Source organism: Rhinatrema bivittatum, chromosome 9 (assembly GCF_901001135.1).
Source record: "Rhinatrema bivittatum chromosome 9, aRhiBiv1.1, whole genome shotgun sequence".
Classification (NCBI taxonomy): domain Eukaryota; kingdom Metazoa; phylum Chordata; class Amphibia; order Gymnophiona; family Rhinatrematidae; genus Rhinatrema; species Rhinatrema bivittatum.
The window spans coordinates 44,688,972-44,701,578 of NC_042623.1; the positions used below are offsets into that span (position 1 = coordinate 44,688,972).

Sequence of the window (12,607 nt, forward strand, 5' to 3'; positions counted from 1 at the left end):
CAGGTTTTCGGGGGGTACGTGCGTATCTTATGCGCGTACCCCCCCTTTGAAAATCTGGCCCATTGTATTGAAGTCGATTAATGTGCAATCATAATACTTTGCTCAGGATTGGAACTATAATTATTTGACATTTTTCATGATCTTACCACTTCAAATTATACCGTTATAAAGTAAGCATTTTGAGGGTGTAGTGGGCAGGCAGGAAACCACATCTTGAAAAGAATTTCCCACATCATTCTTAGACAAAGAATTTCAAAAGAAGGATTTTTTCAATTTTTCCAAAATTGTCAATTCTGCCACTTCTGGTCTTGAAGAAAAAAAAAACACTATACTCCTAAAATGAGATGAGATTCATTTTTAAAGATAATTTTCTCCTATTTTTCATAAAAATAAGGCTTCCAAATTTTTCAGGAAGTTATGTTAACCAACATTAAAAAAAAGTTGATCCCTATAATTGGGCAACAGATTTATAACTATGAAGAGCTTCTGGTATTTTAGTACATCATGAATGATCTCTCACCACCAATAGGCTAAAACTCAATGGGGAATTTTGATTTTCAATGTCACCTTATGCACGCAAGTTTGCTCTGAAAATCTTTAGGTAATTGGCAAAGTTGCTTACCTGTAACAGATGTTCTTCATGGACAGTAGAACAAATCAGTCACACAAATGGAGTGATGTCATCTGATGGTGCCAGCTGAGACGTGCTCTTTCGGAGTTCAGAAGGAAATCTTTCTGAGCATGCATGGCAGTTACTGCGCTTCAGCCCCATGCAACAGTGCAATAATCTACTTTCTATAACTGGGGAGGAGGGTGGGATTATGTGGCTGATTTGTCCTGCTGTTCACGAAGAACACCTATTACAGATAAGCAACTTTGCTTTCTCCAATGACATGCAGGACAAAAACCAGGCATATAAGTGGGGATTCCTTAGCTGAGGGCTACTATAAAAACATTGATTTTTAAGTTATATTTTATTATTTGTAAGCAATCAATATTATTATGGAGGAAGGAGATTTGAAATGTTTATTTGAATAGATTCCTAAGAACTGTTAGATTAAAAATACTGTCCTTCAGGAAAGAGGTAATATTGTTTGGCAAAGGTATGAATGGAGGCTCATGTTGCTGCCTTACAAATGTCCTGTATTGCGACTGATTAAAGTTACTAAATTGCTGAAGCTCATTTTTGATGTGCTTTAATGTTTTTTGCTAAGTCTATCCTTTCTGCTTTACAGCAGAATGATATGCAGTCTAACAATCATGAATATATGGTTTGCTTCCCTACAGCACTGCGTACATCGAGTAGCGCTATAGAAATGTTTAGTAGTAGTAGTAGTAACTGTTTGCCTTGTTTGTTCAGATCTATTGAAATGAATAATTGAGAAGTATTTTTAGCAGCTTAGTTCTCTCAAGATAGAAAAGTAAAACTTCTATAGTTTAATGTGTGATGTTTTTGTTCTGCTGTGATGAAGTGCAACTTTGGGAAGAATGTAGGCAGCACTATAGATTTATTTAAATGGTATTGTGAAACTTTAGGCATGAATGTGTTCATAGCATTAGTTTATCTTTGCATATCTGTAAGTATAGAGGAAGCATTATAAACGCTTGAAGATCACTTACTCTCCTAGCCTAGGTGACTGCTGTGAGAAACAGTGTTTTCCATAGGCTCGAAGGGTGGTTTCATCAGAGCTGACAACACCAAATTTAGATCCCACTACCCTGGTGATTCATGTACTGGTGGACATAATTGCTTAATCTTTTTATGAATATTTGTATTAATGGATTTTTAGAAACTTGGAAACTCTCTGATGGTTGGTAGTATGCTGCTATACCACTTAAATGTACTCTTCGGAATTAGTTTTCAAATCTGACTTGGAAACTGAAGGAGCTATTGAAGCAATGTGGAAATTTCCCAAGTAAAAGCATCTTGTTGATGCTCTATACACCATACTGGAAATCTTTTTCCATTTAAACCTATACAAATTCCTTGCTGCTAATAACACTATTTTAATTTCTTCAGATAACTGCATGACTTTTTAGCAACTGGCATTCAACATCCAAGCTATTAATGTTAGGGATCAAAGATTGGGGTGAAGAAGTGTACCCTCATAATGAGATGGTAGGTATGGGAAAACTGGAAGATGGATGGGTAGTGAAAATGACAGTCTCTGTAGTCAAGAGAACAATGCTTGATTAAGCCAATATGGTGTTGTTATAATCATCCTGCCTTTGTTTTGTCTCAATTTTAGAATTATTTTGCCAATGAAAAGTATTGGTGGAAATGCGTACATTAGGTATACTGACCATGAATAATGGCAAAACTGCCATTATCTGCATGAAATTGTCAATACATCTGATGTTAAAGCTTTGGGATCTGGCCTTTTCTAGAACAGTAAACCAGTAGTTTCTGGTTGAATGGAGCTGCAAATAGATCCACAAGGAACTTCAAATTCAAAAGTTGCTTAGGAGAGTATCGTTATGATGCTCCCATTCATGAGACTGTAGTCACCAACTTAATATGTCCACTACTTTAAATTCCCTGGTATGTGACTGGCAGTGAGACATATCTTCTTTCTTATTGTCCAAGTCTATATTTTTAAAGCTTCTCAACATAATGTTCAAGAGTCCATGCCTCCTCCTTTGTTTATCTACTACACTTCTACAATATGGCTGTTGGAATCTGGAAAACTTTCCATTTATAAATGTTTGAAAGCTAGGACAGCATTGTAAATAGCTCTGAGTTTCAAAATATATATAAGAAGGTTCCTGTTTTCAAGTGGACTCCCCATGCTTGAGTAGATGCGTTAGTCATTAATGACATTTGATATGAGGAAATATGGAATCCCTTTCCCCTGAGGAATTGCTCAGGAAAGTCTACTATTACAGTGAGTTAGAAAGTCAGTGATCATCACTTAGTGACATAGGTTTGCATCCATTGGTTCCAGTGACTTTAAAGATGCCACTGTAGCATTCTCATGTGTAGTCTTGCATGTACTGAGATTGAACAGACCTGACCAAAGAGTGCATTCTTGACATTCTTTGAGTTGGTAGAAAGGCTTTTCCTAAATTTGTGTCCAGAACTGCTTCTATAAACTTTAAACAATGACAAGATGGCAGATGAGACTTTTAATAATTTATGATGAATCCTAGGGCATGCAGAGCCTGGATAGTCAGCTTTCTGGAAGCTTCAGCTTCTTGGAACAATTTTCTGGATTCTAAGTAAGGAAAACTAGTACTTTGTTTTCACTAAGGTGAGATGCTATTATTGCTAGGCATTTTGCAAAGACTCTTGGGGCATATGACAGACAAAATGGGAGGACTCTGTGGTGGTAGTGGTCATTGTCTACCAAAACTCTTAAGAACTTCCTGTGATCTTGATGGATGGGAATGTGTGTATTGGTATCTTTTAGATCAATGTGGTCAACCAATTGTTTTGGTCTAGAAGCGATAGGATAGTCACTATGGAGTTCATTTGAATTTCTTTTGTTTTGGGAATTTGTTTAATTATTTACTATCACAGAATCAAGTGGGAGCTAGACTTTATTGTGTCCTGGACAATCTCTAACTTTGTACTTGAGATCAACTTTCTAGTCACTTGAAGAACAGACAGTGGAGTATTCCAGTTTTTCATTTACAAATCCCTTAGAATCTTGCGCAATATTACCACTGAGGTTTGTTTGGAAGGTTTTATACATTTCAGAATTCCTGATAGTACTTCTGATTGTTTTGTGTCCTCTTGTATTGAAAAGGGAATGGAATCTGCTATCTTTTGTATGAATGCTGGGTACATGAGATGATCTGGGACAGTATTGCTCCTTTCTGTTTTGGAAAGGGCTCTTTGGGGATTCCTGGTGATTCTGGAACAGAGAAAATCAATATGGACTCTGCAGATTCTGTATCTGTATCTCTAACATGAATCTGAGAACTAGATAGAGGCTGTGAGAACTGAGTCTCAAGTTCCTGATCCTCTGGTCTTTGGAAAGGATCAATTATCAATGAAGACATTTTTTTCCAAAATTGGTGACTATTATTTTGAAGGTAGTGGCATCTGTTTTATGTAAAGTCATGCTACATTTTCTGCACAAATGCTGTGCTGTCTTTGTTAAGTGGGAATACGGTTCATGAGAAACTGGATCCAGGCACCAAAAATAGCAGGTGACAAAGATGGCGCCTAGTCCTTCTTCGGTGGCAAAACTGTCATTATCTGCATTAAAATCTATGGCACTATCCTTGGCGTTCTCTTTGGGGCCAATGTTACTGCCTTAGAGGATGCTGTCAATTTTGGTGTGGAAGAAGGTGGAGCCTTTCTGAACTCTAAGTCTATCCTGTAGTCTGATCTGTTAGATGAGGAAGACTACTTCTTCCTATGAAAGGAAGAATTTGAAGAACTTTTGTGCTGTGCCTTAGTGACTTAGGTCTTCTTTTCTTTTTAAGTTCTGGTCCCTTAAAGACAGAAGTGTTTACTTCTTTCAGCTATCTATATTGCATGACTCTGGGAGACACTCTAGCACATGTGTGACAAGCTGAATTGTCATGGAAAGAATCTAGTCACATAGGTCCACAGTAGCCATTTTATAAAGTTTCTACAGAACTTAAATAGTGCTTTTCCTTAATGACTTGACTTTTTGTTTGAGATTCCATGTAACAGTTATGAAGAAAATCACTGAGTAATGCACAATAATGAACAATTTGAAAAAAATTCTGTACTGGTGGAAGAGAGAGCAAAAAACATGACTTGCAGTGGCAGTGGAATAAAAAGCCTGAGGAGACTCACAAAGGAACTCCCACGCATGCATGGAAAGGTTTCTTTTTGAACTCAGAGAACATGTCTGGGCTGGCGCCATTGGATGACAATACCTGTGGCTATTTTAGTCCTGCTTATCAGCTGAGAAAGCTACATCTCCTCTTCAGAGGGCATAACTTACATGCATACCCTTTTAAATCCAAAACTATTCATGTAAGTTCCAAATCTTCCCCAAACACCATATAAAAAGGATTACGCACATTCTTTTATATGTACACATCCCTAGGCTACTTTAGTATAGCCATTTAAACACATAAAACCAAGTGTTATGTGCATAAATGGCTTTGAAAATTAGGCCCATGCCATCATGTGTTGCCATTTACTTTTCAAAGGTAAAAGTCACTTTATAAAAATTGTCTGTGTAGGTGGCTTTTATCACATTATATTGTCATGCGTATTCAGTTTACTGGCTGACAATCACTTTTTTCATATTTAGTCACTACAATAAAACATGTTAGAAAGCTAAGAATGATTATTTCAGGAGCTGACACTACTAGACAATTATATCTTATTAATTGGTGATATCAGCTCTGCTCCTGAGTCATTCCTCCCAATATCTGCATACTCTTATTGTAGCTCTAATCACCTAAGGATCATTTTAAAAGCAAAGGGGGAGCCAACTGAGAAGAAATATTTGCTTTTCCTTTTTCTTCCTTACATCCCAAGATTACATGCAGCCTATTTACTAAATTGTGTTAATACACGTTAAAATGTTACATTAACAGTAAATTATGCTCCTGCATGACTGGTAATGCATAAAAATTGGCCTTATCATAGTTAAAATGTTAATGAATTTCATCACATGCAAATACATGCACAGCACCTCATTGCACTGCCCCCCAACAGATCCCTACCCCTAAGTCCTTGAAATGGATTAGCAGGGGTGGAAATGCACTCAAACTATCTCCATCCCGTCTCTTACCTTCCTATCCTCAGCATCCTTTCCCCACCTCTTAAACCCTCCTCCATTCCCAGGATCCTCTTCCTACCTCTTATGTTGCAAATACCCAGCATCCACTCCCCTATCTCTTAAACCCTCAATCTCTCCCGTCTATTAATCCTGTCCCTTATCCCCAGAATCTGCCTCCTGCCTTACCCTTCCTCCCTCCCAGCATCTCCCCACCCTCTGTCACACTAATGCATCTGCCTGTTCCTCCTGCCCCCTCCCCAGACAAAATACCTGTTTGGCGGCAGAGCTGCTGCCACCATTCTTCCCTGTGAGTATATTTAAAACTCATGGGCTGGCATTTCCTGTATGCTGATCTCACAATGCACAAAAATCAGCATATAGGAAGTGCCAGTCCGTGAATTTTGAACATGCTTGTAGAGTCTGTACAAATGGGGAGCCACAGAAGCAGCAGTGGTACAGGCTCCTGCTGCTCATCCCACTCTCCTGCCAGGGCCAGGTATACATCTGCACAGCATATGCAACTGCTTAAGAAACACTGCTTAACCACACAATGCTGGTGGTGACTGTGGGCCAATGGCACCCCTTGTTGCATGGCACCCAGTGTGATCAAAAACTGGCCCTGGCAAGTTGTAAAGGTATGCTCATGCACTTTGAGTACACTGTGAGGCACAAAGCCTGGAGGGTTTGAATGATCTCTGAAAACTTCTAACTGCAAACCCAGGCACAGGGATAACATAAATGGCAAAATGGACTTTGAAAAACATAAGAAAATACATTTTTCTTTTCTTAAAACAAAAAGAAAACCAGAAAAAAAATCCATATTTATCATCAAAAATACAGACAAATGTCCTCAAAGCTTACAGAAATGCAAAAGTTTCAAACTTGTGATCATCCAATTCCTTTTTGACTTTTACCATTTGTCTATTATATTCATAATGTATTTTTATAGGAGCTTAGAGATATCAATTCAAAACATACTACAGTACATGTAGAAAATGTTACCAACTAGTCACATCCATCTGCTTATAATTTTCAAAGAATTCCTCTTACTCCCTCTTACTTGCAGTGGATAGCTAAAAATAAGAGCTATAAAATCATTTTTTGTGATAATTGGGATTCAGCATGCAGAGAGATTCAGGACACAAATTTATAAATAGATCATTTCATTTTCAGATTTTACAAATTTCTTTTTAAAGGTTCAGGTGAGAACATGGTGTAAAATTAGTTATCAGGACATTTGAGCTTTTGGAGGTTCAATTTTATTTTTAAATGCCAATAAATAGGCCAACTGGTGACTGCGTGGCTGATGACCCAGCTTCGATTCCTAAGCCTGGCTTTTGCTCCCCAGGATAGCAAAGGCTAGGGATGCTGTGGAAGTAGCATTCATCATTCATTTTGGGGAGACCCAGCCATTGCTACACCTACTGGCAGGAACCAGGATGCATGCATACCGGATTCCAGAGGGGATTGCAGCCCATGGCGCCTTTTTAAGAATCGTCACTGCAGTGACTAGGCTAGGGAAGGTTCTGAAAATAAGGAAAATATCTTAGGAAGCTGCAAAAGAAGGCTCATCTTACTGTAGCCCATTAGAGATGGGTTCAGACTGAGGTGGAAGCCGAAAGGAGCAAAAGGAAACTGCCAGGCCAAAACACAATTAAAAATCAAAAAAATGAGTCCTTAAACACAAATATCTGAAATAAACCAGATATTGTTAGCAATGCAGCTGTAAAGCAGAGTAGGTTTATTAGATATTTCTTTAATCTTTTTCAATATAATTTTGTTAAAGAGGATGGCTTTTCAATTTTACTGACTTTAACCATAAGGTTTTGGAGTCTAGATACAGATTTCGCAAGTGTGTGTGGGGGTGGAGAGAGGAGGCAAGGGGAAAGTGTTATATGGAATAATTCGGATCAGTTCTCAAATTAAAGGAAACGATCAGAGTTGATATATTGGAAAAGGTAGTTCTTGGTTTTAAACAATAGTTAGCAATTTTCATTTTATAAAGCTATGACAGTGTCCTGTTAAATGATGAGACCACTTCACTTTTTATCTGAGGCCTTTTGACTACAATGTCAAGATAAATGAGGGAAATTGCTTACTTTTTGGCAGATCTCCAGTACTAGATGCTGAAACTGTTCTGCTCCTATCATGAGATGGACTACTTTCTTCTCTCTCTGTAACAGTTGATTCCTCAGAGGCAGCTGAACCAGAAGCAACAGATTCCAAAGGCCCAGAAAACATAGAGCCCGTAAATTCTGAAAATTGCGACTCCGGACTTTTATGGCGTCCATTTGGCAATTCACCATTAAATTGTTCATATGAGCTACTATAGGTATAATCACTTTCTGCATTTGGCTCATCCAGGTTGTATTCCTCTGGATTTGGGCATTCCTCATCCTCATCCTCTTCATCTTCTAGATGCCGATCCAGTGAGAATGGACCATTTTCAATATGCCCATTTGTTTTGGGTGATTCTATCCATGGGGGATCTGTGCCACCTAATTCCTGTTCAGCATCATCGTCATCTTTTTCTGTGTTCTCTTTCTCTGTATCTTCCTTCTCCTCCTGATCTTCAGCTTCACCTTCAAAACATAATGGAGGAAATACGTCATTAAATTAAGGATTTGAATGAAATTTAGCTACAATATATAAAATATAAAGCATGGGATGATGTTCATCCAATCAGAAGGTTAGACTTCAAAACTTTCACTTCTCTTGTGATCTCCTGAAAAAGAATTAGGATTTCTTTAAAGCAAACATCAAATGAATGTATTATTTTATATTTATGCCAACTTTTCAATGAAAGGGACACCATCGTAACTAGTATAATGGAAAAGGCAAATGCTTGAAAAGAAGGATTGGCATATCCAAATGCTCTTTATACCATGTTAGTGAATTGCTTGAAGTTCGCTTTTTTCCATTTCTTTGATTTAAACACGGAGTTGGAGCATTGGGCTTCCAAATTGCAATGGCTCACACTAGCTTATGATTTTAAAGTATTGGTGGCATTCCTCAACTTAGTGTCTTCACGATAGCGTCTACCACACGTTGTGCACTGGTATTTCTACAGTCGGGACAATATTGATTCCAAGCCATTAAACCAAAAAACTGTGAGATCTGGAGCTAGCCACTTTTGAATGCACCTGAAGTATGCACACTGTGGCGAGCCTAAGAGCTTCTTCATAAATATATTGGAATGAGTACATCAACATGATAATTACAGACCTGCTACCAATGTTTTGGGACTCTTGGTGTCAATTTGAATGAGCCCCTGAAGCAGCCCTCCATTGGGCGAAACTCAGGCTTTGAGTCAGGCATTTACTAAAATATTGTTTTACCAATAAATATTTTTGAGGACTTCGGCTTTTCTGTTTTCATATTCCTCACGGCTTTGCAAGACCGACTTCCTTCTTGTTTTTTGGGCCCATTCCTCAACTTAGGCCAGTACTGTTGCTTAATTTTGCATACCTTTACTGCTGTTCTTAGAGGAAGCTAGAAGTATAATTAACAAAAATGATCCAATCCTTGTCAAAGCTCTGAATTCCAAAAGTACAAGCTTTTGTGCATGTACTGAAATAAAAAATGTTAAAACTGTTTGAATCTCCTACTTACTTTCATTATCCTCTGAGCTGCAGCAGCAAAGATAGACAAATTGAAGCAACAGGATCAGTTTAACCTGCTGTGACAGTTTTCAATGAGTCTTTATTTCTTCACTGTGCATTTCCTTGCTATGGTATCATAGTTCTAAATTCACCCATTCACAATTTATCTGACCATGTTCTTTTATGTGTACTGTTCTACATCTACATCTAGCTTGTAGATTAGTGAAGCAGCAGCAGGCTAATAACAACCAGGGAAGCCAAGCCTACTTCTCTCACTGATGCTCTTTGTGATGTTGGGCAAGTCACTTCTCCTTCCATTGCCTCAGGTACAAATTTAGGAGTATAATTACCAACCCATGATAAGCGATTAATGCATGAAAAAGAGCATTTGCTATGCGATAATCTCATATGTGATATCACTAAATATGTGACCTAAAACTCCAACCCCTATTGAAATGATCTGCTTTGCATGTATTTGCAAGCATAAAATGTTCTAATGGATGCAAAGTTGGTAATGCATAGATAAAACTATTGAAATACAAATAACACAGCTGGCCAAAGCCACGTTATTTCCCAAAAAGTTACTGTCCACTGAGGAGTTGTAGCTAACTTTTCCACGTAGGCATTGGGACATTAATGCACATTCAGATGCCTCTGATTAAAGGACCATGCGCTTTGTAAATGCCTCCAACTTGCAAAAATGCACCCCCCTAGGTCTGAGCAGACCCTGCCCACATACCCTCTCCGCCATCTGTCAAAGTGGCTTAAAAGAAAAAAAACTGTTAAAATTGCTCGAAGTATCGTGCGACGCCCCACCCCAAACCCTTCTCCTTTGAAGAAAATGTCTCTACCCCTGGGTTCTAAACCACCTCCTCAGGTTTCTCCTCCCCAAGACATTTTATCCCTGTCTTCTCCCTCCAACACTCGGCCCCACCTCATATGTTAGAAGAAATCCCTGGTGTCTAGTGGACCCCTCCCCACCCATCCATATCTTGGAAAAAATCCCTGGTATCTAGTGGGACCTGGAACACCCACCAGGCTCTAGGCAGTCAACACCATTTTCCAAAATGGTGTTGACTGGAGTTTGGATACCGGCGTGATATTTTCCCAGGGAGGGACCAAATATCAAGGGACATCCCCCTTGATATTTTGTCCCTCCCATGATTAAATATCTCAGCAATATAAATGACCTCCTTAGATTGTAAGCCCTCTTTGAACAACCAATGATAAGCCATGAGCTAAATCCAAAATAAATAAAAATGTAAACATTAAATAAAATAAATGAAAGTGAATGGAATTGGGGGGACTATCTGAGAAAAAAAGGCTTCTCAGCCTTGTCTTTACATAGTAGCTGGCTATGCACTCTGCCAGAGCATCTAAAAGCTTCTTACAAACAGGGTCAAATTAAAATTTCAGCAGCTGTATCTTCTGCAATCAAATGCTTCATTTTACTTGCATGGGATACCATAAAGTCTTGAAGAGTAAGACAAGAAAAGTCTTCAAGCTGCAGCAGAAAGTTTAGTATCAAGACAGAACTTCTGATCTTCTCAAACTTCAAGAATTTGAAAGACCTTGTTCCAGGATCTCTGATCCTTGTGCACAGACATCACAAGCATTCTATTTTAGCTGGTCAGAAATACAGTAAGGTAGAAATGTTAAAATGCATACAAACCGGTAAAATGCACCAAAACTCTAAAGGAACTTGGGTGCATGGAGGTGGAATATTAATCATAGCTCTAAATATCAAATTTGGTTGTTAAGTTGCCCAAACATTAACTGTTGAAATCAAGACACAAGCTGAAGCTTGCATCTTTCACAAACAGAATTTATAAACTGTCAGCCTTGTTCCTTGTAACAATAAAATAAAATAATTTTAATTTAAAAATATGTGGTGTAATAGAGCCAAAAGCTGTGTACTCTCTCTTGCTAATATAAGATGATGACCCCATTTACAAAAGCAAAAAATGAGTACTTTTTTAAATTTAATATTAAAAAAACCACAACAAATCAGAAGGTAACACATTCAAAGCAGTCTAGGCTGTATTTTAATCCAATTATAGTAAAGGGAAGAAGGTTGGTTAGGATTCAATGTTTTCACAAGAACAGCATTTTGCTTTCTGCTCCAGCCCCTTTCTCCTGCAGAGGGCATGCAAGGAACAGGATGGGGAATTGGGGGGGGGAAGGGGCATGAGCCTGGAGCAGACAGATCACAGTGCAAAGCAGAGAACTCTGTTCCCTAATCCAGCCCCACCTCTCATATTGTTCTCGCCCTTCTCTCCTGTTTGCAGGGAACAGGAGCAGAGGCTGGAGGTGAAACTGGAATGGTAGCAGAATAAGGAGCAGAAGACATGGGGGTAACCTGCACGGAGCGGCAGTTACTATCCTTAAAGAAAAAAGAACAAACTTGCTGGATAGTCTGGATGGACCATTTGGGCCTTTATCTGCTGCCATTTACTATGCTACTATATAAGAAGAATTCAGTTTTTGTCTGAATATTTTTGCTTTTAATTTGTGGCAATTCATTCTGTATTTGGTGAAGGTCTGTGCGTGTCACTGAGGTGAAATATTCTGCTAGGGTGTAGGTTCCATGTAGTGATCTGTAGTAGTCCAGCTTGTTCTTTTTTTCTGTTAGAAGGTGTATTGGAGTTTTACAGTCAAATGGAATATTTGCAGTGTTGTCTTTTCATACTGGGTTATTGTTGTTTGAATTCTGGGAGTTAATGCTGTTTTGGTATGGCATGTTTACTATATAAGTTCTCAGTGAATTTTTGCGAGGTTTTGTGTTACTTCACAAAGTGCCTGGTAATGGAGGAAGTTTGTGTCACTGTTACTGAAGTAACAACATAATTTGAATGTTCAGCTGTAAGCAAGTTTAGGGGTGCAGGGACCTGTCTGCTACAGGACACTTCCAATCATCCTTCCATCTTACTTCATGATCCTAAGTCAGGAAAAGACAACTTATATTCTCCTCAGAAACAAACTTTTATTTGTCAGATTTGGCAGGGTTTAGCATTTAGAAAATAACAACAATTCTTGTCTCTAACATCCTGGCCACTAAGCACCAGTTTTCCCTAAAGAAAGTTTGATATCATGGGTGGTAACAACATGCCATAAACCGTAGCCTGCTTAATATATTAATACTTGTGGCTAATTTTCTTACCCCTAGTTTCAGCTTCAGGTGACAGCCCTCTGTTTTATCTCTGAAGCAGACACAGGCTGGAGGTCTGGAGAAGGTGGACACGGGAGAGGCTTGCTTCCTGGGCTTGGTACTGGCAGAGTGGGCAGGCGGAC

The 12,607-nt window shown here is 38.7% G+C and overlaps 1 protein-coding gene across 10 annotated transcripts in view; it reads right to left on the reverse strand.

Annotated features, from left to right (window-relative positions):
* SRPK2 (SRSF protein kinase 2) overlaps positions 1-12,607 on the reverse strand; it is a 424,006-nt gene that overhangs the window by 74,296 nt on the left and 337,103 nt on the right. For all 10 annotated transcript variants that reach the window (XM_029615025.1, XM_029615034.1, XM_029615027.1 and 7 more), the window contains one exon: positions 7,814-8,296. In XM_029615025.1, the coding sequence (XP_029470885.1) occupies positions 7,814-8,296 (483 nt within the window). The remainder of the gene's footprint in view (positions 1-7,813; positions 8,297-12,607) is intronic.